A 19,335-nucleotide genomic window follows, 5' to 3' on the forward strand; every position below is an offset into this window, starting at 1 on the left:
CTGACTTTGGCCCCTGGAGAGAAAGAAACACAGATTACTGTAGATTATAGGATTAGGTTAAGATTAGCATGTTCATTAAACCCATAGGTATCCCCATGAATGAATTCGTCTTTAACATAATTGTCTTTGCATTACCTGCTAAACGGCAATGCCTCAACACAGAACGTTCTCTCAAAATTTGAGCAAAGTGACCCATCCCAGAAATCTCTCTCTTTTTGGTGTCTGTTTATTTCACAGTGAACATTTGCATCTTGTCAGACTGCTGTGTTTGGGAGGGACAATAAATGTTCACAGAGAAGAGCAACAAAATGTAGGCATCATGTGAGTGCAAATCCAGAGGATGAACAGATCAGGAGGCTTAACGCCTCGATGTGAGGCCTGTAACATTTAAATATGAAATATATGCGATCCTGTGGGGAAAGAAAGTAAGACTGTTTGCTGCCACCTTATGACAACCTAAACCTGTTTGTTTTTTCTCTTTTCAGAATGGTCAAAACATACATAGAGAGACTGCATCTGTATAACCTGTATCTTATTTTTTAGCAGTATGTCTTTGAGACAGTCAAATAGTGTCTATTGAATATGCATAAGGTACAGCAGCTAAAGTGAGAGATTCTTTTTTTCAAATAATCTTGGGGTCATTTTAACACCCTGTCAGAAATCATGATGAAAGGGGCAAAGTAGCATATCGTAAAGGCTCTACACATGTACATGAAGACTAAAACCGGAGACTGTTGTCAGCAGAAAGTCTTTATTTCTTTCCCCACAGGATCGCATATATTTTATATTTAAATGTAATGTTGTAGCATTTCAGGATATGTTTCTGATTAATACAATGAGCTAAAGGTGAAGTAAGAAGTACATTTTTAAAGAAGCAGAGCCACAAGAATGATACAAAGAGTCCTGGCCTAGATAGGTAGCAGTAAAATATAAAAGAGTTTCTCTGTTATTCTTGACCTGTTTATAATCTATCCATGTGGCACATTGTTGCCCCTAAGGAAACAAAAAAAAATTAGGAAATTAAAGAATTAAAATGCAAAAAAGGATCGTGTAGAGGTTAAAGTGGACTGACTGATTCAAAACTTCTGTATCTCTCGGGATGGGACCTCACACAACTGAAACCGTGAAAGCGTTACCACACTTTCACTTAGGTGTAGGTATTAATGGTTTACAAATCTGCTAGTAGCAGGAACACAGCTCACCACAAAGTGTTTCCTGTGAACCTGATAGTCGCTGATTCTGCAGCATCTCAGTGAGCTGTGCAGAGATGTGACAAATTAATGAATTTGCCTCATTAGCTGTAAAGGCCACTCCCTAATACTGCATTAATTACTCTAATGGCTGACACTGTTAAAACATGTAATTTATTATTAGTTCAATGGTGATTCATGGCATGTTTGCATAGCATGTTATGTTTTCATGTGGATGCTACCAGAAGTGAGCCTGCAAGGTGAGATGGACTAATATATGAATGTCAGTTTAAATAATGACAATAACAGTAAGAGTTATCAGACTAGTTTCAATAGGTTTGGTAATAAAATGTAAATGATTAAACTGTTAAACTGGAGCTTGAGGCTCATACTCCAAAATTAGAAGATTCATTGACCTGATTTGAAAAATGAAATACAATCTGTCTTTTGTTTTATTTCCACATATAGCACATTATAAATAAGTGTGGAGACCATATTGGGTTACTTCCTCAATCTAACCCTCCATTGAGTACGCGATGATTTAATACATTTATTTTGTTTAATGCAGAACTCTCTGTTTTTTGTAAAAAATCAAGTGAAGTTTTGTTCTCCACAAAACATTTCTGGAACCACATTGCAACATTCTCTTAAATGAAGTAAATGGGGACTTTAAAACATTAAAAAGAAACAAAATAAAATAGTAAAATCCCTCCATAAAGCTTGTTTGGCATAGTTCAAGTCTCTGGAAGACAAGTAACCCCAGAATAATTTAAATAAGTGCTATTTACACTCTTTTTATATCAAAAAGACCTCTGGGTTTCTCACTTGGATTAAGCTGAGCTGTGTGCAGCTATTTCATGTGTTTGTTGTTGTTGTTGTTTGTGTTGTTTCTAAAACGTTTTTCATTACTAAACGTAAAGTCTGGTCTGGAGAAAACAACAGCTAACGTGAAAGGCTGACGTGAAAAGCACAGACATCGACTCGAGAACATGAAAACTTCTTATATAAACCATTATGACAAAAAAAAATGTTGTGTTCCTGTGACAATTTACAACTAGTAAATAGCCAATTGGAAAAATACAAAAACAGGTTTCAGTCCTTTTGTCCTTTTGTAGGAAGAAATCCAGTAAACAGTATTTGCTCATTCATCTCACCGTGCTCAAGAAAGATTTTGAAAGAATATATGAGGAAAAGCTAGCAGAATGATAACTAAGGTGAATCTGATATACAATCTCCAATGATTTCTTTTTGTAGAGTCTTCCTTTTGCTCCAGCAGATATGTGATGAATTATCAAGCTCTGGAGATCCTTCCCAGGCAGCTCACTTCTTTCAGCTCAGGACTATCCCTTTCCTCGTTTTTATTTTTTTATGTGAGCATGGGTTTTAACAGAACCTCTCTATTGCTCTGCTTGTATCCAAGACACATAAAAACGGTCTCAGAATCCCCAAAATGCTGGAGGAATCCAGCTTTGTTTTATGGGCCTGTGATGATGTTTCCTGAAAGGGAAATAAAGAATTATAGATTTGTTGGCTCATTGCTCCACCAAGGCACACTGCTTTCAGTGATACACAATAAAAGACTGAACCAGAGTAGATGGATTTAGTAAATGGATTTCATATTGAGCAACGAACAAACATACGTATTGAGTAGGGCTTTTTGGTATGTCACCCTAAAAAAAAACAATGGCTTTATAATGTCTAATAAATTGGTTAGGCTATTTATAGGCTGCTCATACTGATATATCAACAGTTGTCTGAATTTTTGGGTTGCCAGGTTGTGAGAATGGGTAATAAACATTACATTTGTACGACTCAGAAAGTTTCTTATGGTGGCCTATTACAAAGTGGTGGCCTACCAAACATGGTTGTTGTCTAACTTGTTACAAATTCCAACAAAAATCTCACTGAGGAATAACAAATAACCCCTGCGTGAATGAGGAACTACACTCTAACTGTAGTCAGTGGCTCTTGTGAAATTCATTTATTTCATTGGCTCGTGCGAGTCCAGCGCTCCTCCCGCCGTCTGTCACCCGCCGTCTTTCACTTCTCTCCCTCGCGCAGGAGCGTCTTCAACGGGATGCTCTATTGTAATTGGCCGCTTCGTTTGTCCGTCGAGCGCGCTCTGCCGTGGGATTGGGTTTATGCCGGAGCTGCGTCCCTCTTGGCTGTACCTGTCTCACTGTGAGAGGCTGACAGCTCTTCCTGCTCCGCCAACAGCTCCCGCCCCGTCATCCAGCTCCAAGGAAGGAAGGAGGAAACTGCTCTAGCCGCATGTGTCACTTCGGGTATGCTGCAAAACCGTGCTGCTATGTGACTCCCTGGGATTACTTAGCTCGCGTTGCGGTTGGTGGGAAGTAAGGTTAGAAAGTTTGGAATCAGAGCCAGTGTTTTGGGGGGAGCGGGGCCGCTTAGGCAAGGTGGTGCAAGTAGTTTCGGAAGTGGAGCGTGGCAGCGAAAAGGAAGAAGGAGGGGGGGTTTTCTTTCCTGTGTCATAAAGGATAGCTCGCATCGCTTGCTTGCCACGACAGGACTGCCGTAGAATATGGCGGAGCATCACCCGGTTTCCGACAACAAACATAAATCCTCACTGAACTCCGGAGCGTCGTACTCGGGGAACGGGCGCAGCAGCACGGCGGTCGGAGAGAGGTGCAGCACCGCCGGGTCAGGAGGAGGAGGAGGAGGTCTATCCGGCGGCCTGTCGCAGCCAGCCGGGTGGCAGTCCCTGCTGTCTTTCACCATCCTGTTCCTGGCCTGGCTGGCCGGTTTCAGCTCCAGGCTCTTCGCTGTCATTCGCTTCGAGAGCATCATTCACGAGTTTGACCCCTGGTGAGTTCGCTTCCCCTCACACCTCAGTGATTAGACCTGTTTGTCAAGGTAGGCTGCTACAGTAGACAGCGAGGAAGATTCTTTTAAAGCGTGTCAGCTGAACGGTTGGTAGCATGTCTTAACACAAGCCTAAATTCACATCACGATTTTGGTTATGCGACCAATAATTCAACACCTGCATGTATCTGCTAACATTAGCGGGACACATTGGACCAACGGTGACAAAGCTTATATCTACTTATTGTGATTAGTAGTTGAGCCACCAGTCATTCGGCGCACATGTCCAAATACACGTATAGGCGTTTTTCCTTCATATTACCTGACCATTCGCTGATTAAAAATAGCTCATATCACTTAATTACGACTCTCATTTTTAGTGCCGAGGGACGCAGGCGTAGCTTCTTTAGTTCATTATGAAGTACAACATTGTAAAAAGCCAGTGGAAGAGGAGGAGGAGGAGGGGGCGCCATAGCAGAGTAAACGAGGACAATGGTGACAGCTTCATCTGACGCGAGATGAACCCGGAAAGAAGCCGTTGACTGGCTGAAGTCCCTCTGACACAGCTCTGTCCATTGTTTAGCCACTGACCACCTCTGGTCTGCTTTGGTGCTTTTGCTGCATTGCAACAGCACTGTCGGTGGTTCAAGATCTACTGTAGTCTGTGCGCCAACCATGTGCCCACATAGTTCAGTAGGAGCATGTCCTGGGTTTGACTTTAAACTGATCATATTGTATGCAACAGTTATTCACACCAGCTTTGGTGTGATATTTGCATACTATTCTCTTTTAAAGGTTCACTATGTAGTCTTGGATAGGACATTTTAATCAGAAAAGAAAGATCGCCAATGATTGAATGTTACGCCTAAACAAACTAAAATAAATATATCGTTGAATAAAATTAAGAAGCGAACTGACCTTAGAGGACAACAGAATTTCATAGCGTTTTACGATGTTTATATGTGGCGGACCCTGCAACCTTTCGAGCCTCAAACAGTTTTCTTGGGACCTTTATTTCCCCCTGAGAACAGTTAACTTATGTTAAAAAGTAAACATTTCTGAGTTTGTCTTATCACCTCATTAATATTAGTAATATTAAAATTCTGAGGTTTAATTTATTCTTCAAAACTACAAAGTGCCCCTTTAAAGCAAAATTAAGCAAGTGTTTTCACCTTAAATGAACAGCTTAAATCATTTTGATTGTACAGTGACTTGTAATAGGGCGAGAAGTGACTCGGTCTCAGCCACTCTGCCCTTGTTTCACTTGTTTCTGCACTATTTAACTTAAGTGAGAGGGTAGGATGATGGCATTACATACATGTTTACTTTTAACATAACATAACATTGTTATGACATGAGTTCTGTTTTTAGTTGGCTACCTACATTATGTCTGAAAAATTCTGACAAACCTGGGACTTTTATTTATGACAGTTGTGTTGCACTCAAAAACTGTTGGGGCCGTCAAATCGCACAAAATGCCCATTTCTACATAATGACGCTTTAACAACTACTCTTTATTCTGAATGATAAATTATTTTCTGACTCATATGGCATTGTAAGTGTCATTTAGCTCATGCAATAGGAGCACTTCCATCAGACTTCACTTGGAATACCTTGGCAGCATGCGTACTTTAAGTATGAAAGGGGTTCCTCTCGCTGTCTCATCCATTAATGCAGCCAGGCATCAGCCAACAGATGGACAGTGATGTTGGCAGACTTTGCTGCAGGACAAGGTGTGATAGTCAGGTTTTGTACTTATTCATGTTTGTATTCCCTTCCAGTAAATTGATTTTCAAACTTTACATCAGAAGTCGTGAAGCACCTCAGATTAAAGAGGCCAGCGCTTTTCCTAACTGAAAGGATGCTCCCTTCTGCAGCCTAATACCAGCTTGCTTGTGCCAGAAATTGTCCAAGCTTTTTATTTGTACTACAAGGGACTGTTGCCTGGCCCAAGACTGCATTGCATCACTAAAAGCATTTAATGATTATTCTGAGACCAGCAGTGTAGATTAAACTGCCAGCTTCATGTCTGTCTGCTGGGAAAAAAGGAGGCTTGAGGGCTTTGGCAGTGGGAAAAGGCTTTAGTTTCTGTATGTCGCTGTCTGAACATCTAATATGGCATGACATGGAGTGAAATTTATACATACGCTGCTTCATTGTTCTATTATTCACCCTTTACTATCAGACTGACATTTTTATACAAACTAGATGTTTGAGGAGACAATGTGAGAGAGAGAGAGTGTGTGTGTGTGTGTGTGTGTGTGTGTGTGTGTGTGTGTGTCACTCAGTGTTTTCTCTGTAGGAAAAAAATCAAATAATGCAATATGTTAAAGGTCAGGTTATATTTGCTGTATATCATCTAATGCAGGGGTGTTAAACTCATTTTAGTGGCATAATAACCTATAAATAATGACAACTTCAAATTTTCCCCTTTGTTGTAGTGCAGAAAAGTAAGAGTACATTTTGAATATGTTTTTACGCAAGTATCATTAACAACCTGAAATTTCTTAAGAAAAAGAAGTTCAATTTAACAATATTATGCATCAGTTTAAACATTTACATGTGCATTACAACTTACATTTCACAGTGCATCTACAAAGGCACAAAACACTTAGTCACAGGTATCTGGAACTGAACAATATAGACAATTTGTCAAGATCTAGAAATTATTTCAAAATCATATTCATTTCCACATCTGTGTAGTAATCCTGACACTGACGCACCACACACAAATTAAAGTGGGAACTAACGGTATTAAGGAAGAAGGTTAAGTTATCCCCTCTGCCTTGTAAATTTATACGATTTATACATAAAAACTTTTGCACTAAAGTTGCTGACTGACATTATATTGCACAGTATTCAGTGTCTTTAAATATTTCCCCTGCAAGTATTCATTTTCACAGAACTATTCTTCAGGGTGCAGAAGTGTCTGAAGCAGCATTTTACATTAAGTAGGTTTTCTCACTGTTTAATATGCTCCGGAAACTTGGCATCTTAGCCTTCACGAGCAGCCGATTTCAGGATGACATTTAAGTGCTTGTGTGTAAGCCTTGACCGCAGCTTTGTTTTATTGCTGCTCATTATAGAGAGAACTCGTTCACAAAGGTAAGTAGGCCCAAACACGCACAGAACTTTTGCAGCAAGGACTATTAGTTTTGGGTACCCTGGCAAGACATACTTAGAAAACATGTCCAAGCCCACAGAGGCAAATTCGTCCTTCAAATCTGAATCACACTGCAGGTCAGTTTTTGGATGTTGACGGGCAGATCAGAAGCCTTGACTGTGAATAGTAAGAGAAAAACAAGTTGACCTGAGATCTGAAACCATCACTCAACCTCCCGCAGCAGTCCCGTAATCTTGTCTTTATACTGTTTTATGTCAGCATTAACTCTGGTCACACGCACGTCTTTTAGACAGGGAAAATGAGCAGGGTCACCACTTGACAGTTGTGTCTCCCACGAAGTCAGCTTCAACTTGAGCGCGCGTATGCTGTCATAACACTGTGTGACAACTTTTTTTGTGGCCTTGCAGCATTTTGTTCAGATTATTCAATGCTCCGTAATATCCACCATAAATGCTAGATCCTGCAGCCATTCTGGGGATTGAAATTCCACCACTGGTTTGCCTTTTTTCTCCATGAACTTTCCAATTTCCTCCTGAGATCAAAGAAACCCCTCAGCACTGCACGTCAGCTTAACTGCCTTGCTTTGGTGTGGAATAGCATTCCACAGGTAATGTCTTTATCACTGAGAAGGCTGTCAAACTGATAGTGATTCAGACCTCTGGCTCGGATGAAATTAACAGTTCCGACAGCCACTTCCATGACGTGATACATTTTTATTTCCATTTTAAGAACTGTATAGCTTTGATGCTAATGCTAGTTTGCTAGCATTAAGGTAGCTAGCTTTCACTGCTGCATCACTGATATCTCGGCTAGGGGTAAAAACAGATTGCAGATTTTTCGCCATGATGAGTCTCAAAGTGGCGCCGAATATAAGATTCTTTGAGCAATGAAACCTGCTGCGAACAAACCAAGCACACCGGTTTCCCATTCACCTCTGTGAATAAATAGGAATTGGTCCATTTTTCTTGGAATACTCTACACTCTGTGTCCACCTTTCTCCTCTTTGACAAAGACATTTTGGGTAATGATGGTAGTAGAATAGATTAAAATAACAACATGGCAAACTTGCCCTGCATATTAACATATCTCATATATATTTGCATTGGTGTATATGTTGCTTGATATGCTTCCTGTATGGAACTTCTATTTATTTTATTTTTTAGAGATTATTTGCAATTAAGATGCTTAGGATAATTTCTAATGATCAGTTTCTTAGTCAGTGTACTGTTTCAGTGCACTAATGTCATTTTAGGCCAGAGTTGTTCCGATACCATTTTTTTCCTTTACCGATACCGGGCCTTGGGTTTTAGGAACATGTTTAAAAGAAAATAAATATTATATAATTCTTCTTTGTTTTTCTTTTAAGAGCTCTATATCCTACTAACCCCTGTATGGACGTGATATGATTGCTATCACTGTTGTATGGCCTGGCTCAGGTAAAACCTTGCAGAAAATGATTGCCATACAATATTCTTATATTATCTATTATCTATTTTGACAGTCAGTCATAACTTAATAAGAACAAATAAAGAAATCTAGGAATAAATGACAATTCCTTTAAAAACTGTGCAGCCAATTTTTCAATAGAATAGTTTATAAAAAAAAGGAGTGCCACTTAAATAATCTAGGAATAAACAATTTCCTTAATCTTTTACATGGAACCCGTTTGCTTGGAGCACCGCAAGCGATGCATGTCCACCCAGTGTGCAGACTCAGCCAAGAGACGGGGCACATGTCAGAGGTCCAAATGTCAGTAGAACAGCTCAGAGCAGTTTCGTCAGGCTCTCTCAGGTCATGTGTCTATAAAGCTGTAGTCTGTGACAATGTTTTTGTTATTATTTGCTAAAATTGTCATGATCTGACAGTTAAATAAGATACTGGTCAGCTGTGTAAAAATCCAGTGTCTGTGGCTCCACCCAGTGTCTGTGATTTAATTTGCAAGATTCCACCACTCCCAAATCAACACAACCAATCAGAGCCATGGGGAGTGTCTGAGAAGTGTCAATCACTCTCGTGCATACTCTGCTGGCAAATCAGAGCGTCATTAACAGAGGTGGAGGGAGCTGCGGGATTTGTAAGAACTCAAGAGAGACGCAGAGTTAGCTGCTTTTCTGCTAGACAAGTAAGGACCCCTGCTTGATATATGTTTTATTCTGTGTTTTAACCACAAGGCTAAGATGGCAGCGGTTACAGTAATACTCGCAATAGCGCATTTCGCCTTATGGTATTGCAGTCGAGCTATGTAGCTTGCTGGTAAATCTAGCTTGTTAGCTTGAATGCTAACTCTGGAAAATGTGTGTTTATTTATTACTAAATATCTGTATTGTCATCAGTCCCAAAAATCCATCATAAGCTGGTCTCTAATTTTTAAATCATATCACAAAATGGACCAATGAATTGATTTGAATATCAAAAAGTTGTAAGTGTGTGTGAGTACTGTGTGTTTACTGTGTTTACAGCTTGAACCTAATGTGTGGAAAGAGTCTTATTTTTAAAGGTTACACTGAACAAGTGTCAAGATTGTCAAGCTTTCAAGAGAATAAAAGCAGCACGTTTTACAGCCTTTTCTGGCCACTGTTTGATCACAGTTCACCCATGTACAACCCCATGACCTCTTTTCAAGTCAGCTGTCATTCTATAGCTAATCTTTAGGATCGTAGAACCGTCAAATCACCTCCTCACTATGTTCTCTCTCTCTCACACATGCTCTCCGATGTGTCCTTTTGATGTGGCGAGTTAATAGCCCTTTTCCTTATGATGTGCTAGTGCTATTGGATCTGTGGGCAGAGAGGTCGGGACTGGCATTAGGCAGACACCCTGTAGATGGTTATTTAATGTTTTAAGATTGGGCTGTGTTAATCATGCACGGAGCTGCATCAGAAAGAACAGAAAAATAGCTACATATCCATTTATGTCTCTGTCTGTTGTACTAAAGGCTCTATCTCCCTGAGACAAATGTCTGACATGCAGATTGCTTCTGATTCACCTATCATCTGGTGCTCAGAGCTCCAGCTCTATGAGTTAATGGCCCAAAGGACGTTTGAGTGCAATTAGTGTCACTACGTCGTTAGGTCTTTACGTCTCTTAGGTAGATTACATGGTTGATATCAGTACAGTCATTAAACCAATACATCACTCAAATAGAGGAGATCTAATCAAAACAACCTGCATGCTTCACTTCTTCAGTAACTGAAGTGATATCTAGGACTGAATGTTGAACCTCAATACTTTTGCTTATAGTTCTGCAGAGATTTCTAGGCCCACAAATCTTGTTTTCCAGATGTAAGAAAAAACGGTTTGATTGTTACCGACCCCAACTAATGTTTATTTGTCGTAATGTCATTTAATTTAACTGTGAATCATATTGCAATCACAATTTCTGTCAGAAATAATCTCGGTGTTTTTAGTTGTTTTTTTTTTTTTACCTCGAGCATTTACATTTTCATTCACATTATATCATCGTTTTAAGCTTATCAGTTTTAATATTTTGAATAGAGATGTCAAGTATTTTGAGCAAGTAGCTTGTGAAAAACATGTCATGCTAAAGCAAATGCAGCCATTATTATTTGTCAGAAAAACAACAGTTCATATCTGCTGCTGCTGATTTGATGCCAGTAACCCATTATCTGTTCTATTTATAGGTCCAGTTTTTATCAGTTCCCTTATTGAATCCTGATCTGTCTTTGTCAAGCTTGCTGTAGCCTGGAAGATAGCTGTAGCAACACTCTGTCATCATCTAAAAAGAATGGAATGAGACAATATTTGCACAGCATTTGTTTTCATTTAAGTTTACATGGTCACAGCAAAAAGCCTGCCTGCTAGGCACTGATTTTATCATAAAAGGGATATTTACCTTGAAGGTGATATCGATTGGTTTTCGATACAGTGAGTCCCTGGGACCCACAGGTGGTCATTTAAGTAAGTTGTAGGGAACTGAAGTGGGTCCTCAATAAAATCTGTGATTTGTGACAAATTGTAGTATTAAACTTGTGTTTGATGTTATCTGGTTATAATCATGGTTATATTCATGTATGTTACAAAGTCTATCTTAAAATAAACCACTAAAAATACGAATGAAATAATAAAAACCGAGACACTAGCACCTCTTTGGCTGCCCCTGAACGTTGGCGAGCCAGTTGGAGACTGTTTACAGAAACAGGATTACACATAGAAACTTAAGAAAATGGGCAGGGATAACATCTCAATGATGAATTAATATAAAGGGAACCATACATTTATTATTAAATCAGCTGCTGCATTCATAAAAAAAGAAAAAAAAAGAGAAAGAAAAATTTAGGGGAGCCAAACCCTTAGGGCACCAAAACAACAATCTCTGATTAGTCTGATTAATCCTGTATCAGGTAAGGCCCTATCACATCATCCTGATACACGTGTCTCCAACATTTAGATAAACTAAATATTTGTTTATTTCTATGGTTTCAACACAGCTTGCCTCCCGAATGGCAAAGCATCAGAGAAGACGGAGAGAATACGGAATGGATCGGAGCTGATTACTCTTGACGGTAGCTTATTATACAACACCAACTTTGTAGCTTTGATAATTGAAATTGTGTCAAGGATTGGTCTTGTTGCAGCAAAAAGTAATATGTCACGATGTTTGAGATTTTTCTGTCTTGATAGTGAGTTTTCCTTTCCTTATTATGTCAGTTTGGACTTGTTGTTCACAATGTAGTAATATCAGGGATAAAAGGTGATGCATCCTCTCGATCCATGGATAGTGAGTTTGCTGCCTCCTTTTGGATTTCAATGTGTCACAGACGCATGACGCGTACCTATAAGAGTTGAGCAATATGGTAACTGTCAGCCAATCAATCAATGTTTGCCGATATTTTTGCGTTTTTATATTATCACCATTACCTTAGGTGATTGCTGTGTGATTTTTGTGGACAAAATAATTATTCTGTTTGAATGAATTTGCCTTTAATTTACCCTGTGACATCCATTGTCTTTAATGTGAAAAGATGATTTCACTCAAACATTACAGCCCGGAGTTTAAGGCCACCCTTTTTAACAAATGTCCTTGATCTTTTTGACCTGTAGGCTATTTTGCCAAGACTGCTTGAATATAAAGTTGTAGGTTTATGTGACAGTTTGGTTTAGTCAGCATCGTTCATACACAGACAGATTCACAGAGTGCTTAATCTTGTAGGCTACAGTGTTTTTCTTCTTTCACCAGACAAGTGGTACAAAACCCCTGTGCTCCACAGTGTGCAGGGATGAAGTGAATTTGCACCTTTAAAAAAATGCATTGTGCATTTTGTATCCATATTTTTAACAATTTTTGGACTCTCATATAGATTTAATTTATTCCCACTTCTTCAGCGCAAGTGGTGGAATGGTACTGCTTGTCAATTTGCTCCAGTAACATGTAAGATGCTCTGCCGGCATGTCTTTGTACTGGTCAGTTCTGCTCCTCCTCAACTCCTTTCTTATCACTGTAAGAAAACCTCAGATTTTTCCCCTTCCTATTTTTGGTGCATCCAGGTAATTGTTTATTGAGAGAAATGTGTGCATTGTGCTTTGTGCAAGATGTGCACCATTAATTCAGCTAAATAGAATGTCAAAAATAGACCAAAGTATCTGCTCCAACAAACCAACCGCGGTGGGTTGAGCCCATCGCTGATAGACGATATATTCATCCAGATCGCTGCGTTGGTAGTGGACATGCTATTCAGTTGTGCAGTTAAGTCAGTCAAAAAACATGACAACATCAGTTGATAAGCTCAGTGGTAAATGATTCCAGTGGATTGGACAATTTGAAACTGGTTCTCAGTGGTTCGGGTTCTTCCCTCCCCAAGCAGTGGTTGTTTGCCATGCTTGTGACTCTCTGAATAGGATGCAGGGCTGTTGGTACTATTGAAATATGTAATTAACTGATTGTAATGAATATTGGTGCAGTCATTCATGTCCCCTCAGGATAAATTGTTATCACTTCCTTGATCCTTGGTTTTGTGTTTGGTAATGATCAAGTATTAGGCCATGTTGCTTAGATGTTATCGAGTTCTTCCTCTATATTTTCTTAAGAGGAAAAATGTGCTTTGAGTGTTTAAAATGAAAAGGAAGGCATCCCTGGTGGGAGAAATGGAAAGAGCCGTTTGAAACAGAATAGTATAGCAGGTCCTACATTTAGACCAGTTGGCTTAATTTGCTCTCACTGCCTCTTCAGATCTGATTCTTTCTCACTTGTTTCTGCCTAGTTATCTCATCTTTTCACTGCTGCTGAGGTCAAATGGTGGAGGAGCTTAGATTTCTCTGTAGCATTACATTGCAAGGCATTGTTAGAATTTTTGCTAATGAATTGTGAGGGCAACTACATTCCCACTCGGTCACAGGGGACGTGACAGGTTTTACCTCTGGCCACCTCTGTTGACAGACTGAGTTGGTCCACCTGAAAACCTGATTCCTTAGTGGCAGTGACTTTGCCAAACACAAGTGCATTCAGTAGACAAATGTACTGGCCTACTGGCTGCCACTAACAGGCATGGAGATGATGGGCCAGATAGACTGCCTGGCTAACACCCCAGCATGCTGACACACAGCACAACCCCAGGGTGGCTGCAACCTTGCACAGTTTGGACTTTTAACCACACTCAGTGCACATATTTTATTTATTGCCAAATAGATGGCATTTTTCAAATTTTTCAGTTGTTGTCAAAGGCAGGGCCTGTTGCTGCATTACTGCAGTAATATGATCACTGCTATGATATCATTGCTTCATCATTGCCACTACTTCCAGTGACTTGTGCTCTCTGTCTTTAACATCTCACAAATATGATTCTTAGCATATTTCGAAATAACATGTTATTATATGTAAAATGTTTGTGGGGTTATATGAATAAATAAACAAGACTTAATTGCCCATTCAGCTTTGGAATGTGCTGCCCTATTCCCATTATGAAAAGAATCACAGTCCCTGCGTGACTGTCAGTCACCAGTGGTGAGTGACATCTGAAGGTGTTTGTAATATTTTTCCTCTTTTAATGTAATGCACTCTTATTCACCATTGCAAGCTTAAATTTAGCGTAGAGATGAGTCAACTTTTCTCTGACATAGGGTCAACAGAAAGGTTGTACTTGTTTATGACTCCATATTTGGGGAATTTGACTACTTGAGAATGAAACTCAAAAAACAACTTTCACCTTTCTTCAGAAACACTGTAATAGTTTGCCTACATGACATAGTGTTGCTTTAACTGTCAAACTTTATGCACAAGCACTGGCTTGCCTTGCCTTTCTGTTTTTCTGTTTTATATTTTTTTCTCTCTTCTATTTCTCTCCCCATTCTGTTTTCTCCTTATCAGCAATCTCATCAGCCTTATCTGTCAGCAATAAGTCAACCAACAGCCCATGTTTAGGATTTTTTCCCCCACGTTTCCGTTGTCATTATAGCAGGTTAGCAGCGTAAGAAGGCAGCTTGTTTTTAGTTATATGACCTATCAAAACCTACATGCACTGAACACATCGCAATGACCGGGTGCAAGTGCCTACAAGCCGGGTGCTTACAAGTTGGCACAAAGTGAGTTTTATAGAAGGGATGTAACACCAGAGAACATCTTTCTCAACAGCGCATATGTCATTGAAAGTAGATGGGAGGGGAAAACAGAGGACTGCACCTAGTTAATCAATTGTGGCTGGCATCCCTCTCTGTGATGGAATTAAAAAATTGAAGTATAACTAGCTTTTAATGGGTCACCAAATATACTTGGGTAGCTGTCAGTATACCTGGGCGGTGGGGTGTAACAATGCATCGATCCAGGGATTGATGTATCAAATCAGTGATCAGTGATCCAGTAGCATTGATGCAAAGTGAAAACATTGATTCATATCACCACCACCTTACTGTGCAAATGACAAAAACACTTTGAATCTTGAATTGAATGAACAGTAAAAACACTTTTGAGCTTGGAAACTCCATTCAGTCTCAGTAATTCATTTTTCACCAGGAAATCCTCCCCACCATCTACATGTGGGATATCCCCTTTACACAGATTACATAATACTAATTCTAATGTTTCACTACACAACATTCAGGATGGGGATGAGTCATTTAAGGCTATCATTCAAATAGGAGGGTGAAATGGCCCTGCACCAGTGTAAACTAGTGACTATTTGCACTGTGGTGTTGCTGCTTGGGTTGGGAACTCGACTTTACCGCAAGCATGACGGTTCCTCTTCCATCACTGGTTTTGATCTATAACTCCCACCACGGCTGCTTATTTTTTAGTCTGTGAAATCTGTTGTTGTGTGTGTATGGGGCAAATGCACATTAGCAAGTATGGCTGTGATCTGCTGTGGCACTTGTGTGGAAGATATTGACTGTGGAGCTTTAATACTCTATCCCACAAAACTGGTACTGTATAAGCATACTGACAGATTGTGATGATGAAACAGATGTGCAATAAAACCTTGTGTTCTTGTCAGACATCTCATCATGTCTTTTTCTGATCACACTTATTGTCTTGTTGTGATTGTGACCCAAGTTTTATTTGATATTCTCGCTGCTGTTGTGCTTGAGTTGCTACAGTGTAAGAAGCACTACATAATCCCTTTCTTAGTTTCAAACTCCTGAGTAGCAGGTTATCATGTAAATCAGACATTGAAAGGTAATACTTGAATTAGGCGACATCACTTTAGGCTCTCCAACTCCAGATATACGTCTGTTTCTTGACATTATAAAGTGATTAGGGCTTTCATTAACAAATTGTTCCCCTAATTGACCTAGCCATAAGTTCTTTTTTTCATTGACTTTTGGACCATTCAGTCTATGAAGTGGCAGGAAATGTTGAGACATCAGCAACACATTTTCAGGATAACTGTTCACTGTTTGTGACCACTGTTTATTATGGCAGATTTTTCTTTATTGTTCGTAAGAAGTGTTCAATGCAGTTTCAGGCTAAGAGTCTTGATTAAAATGGCACAGTGAATTATCAGTGAAGCGTCTCGGGCAGCATTTAAGAAGGACAGTAAGAAGCGCAAGGGGAGGCAAGAAGGGGGAATAAGGGGGTAGAGGGAGTATTTTGATCAGATAGATTTTTATTTCTTCTTCATAGTATCTGAGATGTCCCCTCAGGATATATTCTCTACACCTAAACACACTGTGCCTCCTCTCTACACAGCCAGTTGTTTGTTGACTTTAGCTCTGTAACTAGAGGCGTAAATGACTGAGTGTAAGGAACTCCAACTTGACACGCACACACACACACACACACACACACACACACACACACACACACACACACACACACCTCTGAATGTCAGTGAACTTGTTTTCCATTCATCCTCCCAACCTCATCTCTTTGAGCTTCCTGCTCTATTCCTGCCCTGCTATATTTTCGCGTGTCAGCAGCTAATTGACTTCACTTTGTGTCTCTCTGGGAATCGTCTCAGCGGATGGAGGTGTGTTTGTCTGATCCTGCTGCCATCACAGATATTAAGGCAATAGCTGCTTCTCCATTAACTGTTCTCAAAGTGAAGCAAATCTTTATGACCTTGTGAAACAGGGTAATAGTTTTCAAAACAAACTAGTGCCTTTGCTGACAGATGTATTATAAAGGTCCTGGATGTTAACAATAAATAAAGTCATATGAGGAGTAAGGCACTGGACTTGTGAGATGTCTCTTGGCAATCTCAAGTGCATGGAGGAGATACCAGGAGACTCGCTGTTACACAAAGAGAGCTTGACAGGGTCTAGAAAGGCATCAACCCACCGGTCAGATACTGCCAATATCAATACAGATTTTCAGTGCCCTCTTGGTTTAACCATCACAAAATATTTGCAAGATCCTTCCAGCAATCTGTTTGTGAGGGGATAAATGAACCAGTACCGCTCAACAATTCTTGTAATGTTAGGTCTTGCGTTGAGAACCCAGCCAGCGATTATGACTAGCGCTGACACAGCACTGTCTCTGTAAGCTGTTAGTATAAGCATAATTTCTGTTGCCCTGCGTGGGAGGACAAAGCAACACTGTTTGTTTTTGAGCCTTACAGCATGAGAGCTAACCAGCGGACTGGCAGTCAACCCTTGTCTTTGTTAGTGCGCAACACGGACCCCAAGGACTAAGTGCTCAGCCCCCTCCTGTTCACAGTGTACACCCATGACTGCACACCTAAGACATAAGGAAAACTTAAATGGGAAGTATGTGGACAACACCACCATCATCGGCTGCGTTATAAACATAGGTTAGAGTTCATACTGGGAGGATATCAACAATCTTGCAGAGTGATGCACAGAGAACCATCTGCTCAATGTCAACAAAACCACCAAGGTGATATTAGAAAATAAGAAGGAGACATACACCTCTGTTTACATCATTGGACCTGTGGTAGAGCAGGTGAACAGTTATAGTTGGTTATCCTGGAATAAGGAACCTAAGAACCTATCTTTGTCATCATACATCACCACCCTTTAAGCACAGAAAAAGCTCTACTTCTGGAGGCCAGATATTGGAGCAAGATGTTGGTCAATTTTTACAGAGCAGCAACAGAACATCCTGACTGGAAACCTCAAAAACAGTGTTTTTCATGGCTGAGGACAAGAAGGCTCTACAGCGGGTGAACCACCAGAACCTCACTGGTATCATCTACAGAGCATCAGTGATGCGCCATGCATGCACCTTGAGCATGCCAACATTTACATCAGACGGAGCCCTGGATACAAGGGCCAATCAAATGAAGCCCCAGCTAGCCTTTAGCTACCCTGACAAAATTAATCGGCATCAGTTTGGTGGTGATTGCCAGGTTATGATGGCTGAGGTAGGAGAGAAAAGCGATGAAAATGTGGTCGACGAAGACCTTGTGGTGAAAAGAAGCAGCACTTCTGCTATATGGACTTATTTTAGAATCAGGAGAGACGACGTGTTACAAACACAGGAACTGTGTAAAGCATGCCGAGCAGTTGTTGCAACTTCTAGAGCAAACACAACCAACCTCCATCACCACCTACAATACAACCATAAAGACCTACACCAACAATTCAAAACTATCGTTAGCCATCATTAACTATACAGTTAATAATATGCAAACTTCAATATTTGTTTATTTATTGCAAGTTATATCGCAATATTTAACAGTGTTATCGCAAATTGCAGATTTTCCTCATATCGTGCAGGCCTACTACCCACCTGGCATCGCACTACGGGCAGAAAAAGCCTGTGAGTTAAAGGCAGCTTTGGGCAAACGGCGGTCTTTTTTTCACAAGGCCTTTAAAAAATTCACAGAAAGCAACTGAAGCTTCATTTTGAGCTGCAAATGTTTTGATAAAGAAAATTAATTGCTAATTTGTTAGTTATTTTTAAAAATGTCAAACATATGGTGGTCCCAGCTTCTTAGATGTGAGGATTTGCTGCTTGTCTTGTCATTTATGAACTGTTGGTTGAATAATAGAAAACAAATTGATGATGTTACTTAGGCCTCTTTTTTTCTACGTTACTACATTCTACATACTTTGTTTACTAAATTTTTAAGAATAAATTATTAATCATGAAAATGGTCAGCACTCAATAATAATCGTTAGTTGCAGCCCTCATTCTCAATTAAGATTTCTACAGCAGCAATTTATTGTGTAATACGTCGTTTTCACTATCTTTTAGTGTTGACATGTTACTGGAAGTTCTAAAATATCTTGGAAAAAATATTGGATTTTTGATACCAAGGGGAAAATTTTACATTACATTGAGAGTGAAAAAATCTTAGATTTTCATCGAAAGATAAATATAAAATGGATTGTGCAATATGTATTATTTTATTATTATTATATTAACTTTAAGAATGAAACATGGCTGTTGGCCCAGCAACTGGACACCAATAACAAATCCAGTTTACTGTGCCATCTTGTTTAATAAGTCAGTGATGATGACAAACGAGCTGTTGCCAACCTGAAAATTATAAAGCTTTACTAAATTTGTTCTTTCAACACCTTTTGTTAGCACTGCTCCATATCATCACTTGCATATGGCCATGCTTGTATCATTGTTCATTTGCCTTAAATGTAAAGTTTTGCCAAACAGTTCTGTTTTCTTTGTCAAGGTGAGGTGGTGCAACGTCTGTGTTCTATGCACATGGTGTGGTCAGCAGGCTTGTATTATTTTTCCAGAGGCAGTGAAAATAGTCTGTGCTTTGCGATGTCCTTTGTGTGTGCTCTAAATAATAGTTTGCAGAGCTGGTCTGTCTCATCTCCTAC

The 19,335-nt window shown here is 39.7% G+C and overlaps 1 protein-coding gene across 1 annotated transcript in view; it reads left to right on the forward strand.

The window, feature by feature from the left end:
* Positions 1 to 3,378: 3,378 nt before the first annotated feature.
* LOC115567313 (dolichyl-diphosphooligosaccharide--protein glycosyltransferase subunit STT3B-like) overlaps positions 3,379 to 19,335 on the forward strand; it is a 57,609-nt gene continuing 41,652 nt past the window's right edge. The window contains exon 1 of the mRNA XM_030393735.1: positions 3,379 to 4,016. Coding sequence (XP_030249595.1) covers positions 3,733 to 4,016 — 284 coding nt within the window. The 5' untranslated portion in view covers positions 3,379 to 3,732. The remainder of the gene's footprint in view (positions 4,017 to 19,335) is intronic.

The sequence above is a fragment of the Sparus aurata genome, chromosome 17 (genome assembly GCF_900880675.1).
Source record: "Sparus aurata chromosome 17, fSpaAur1.1, whole genome shotgun sequence".
Lineage (NCBI taxonomy): Eukaryota > Metazoa > Chordata > Actinopteri > Spariformes > Sparidae > Sparus > Sparus aurata.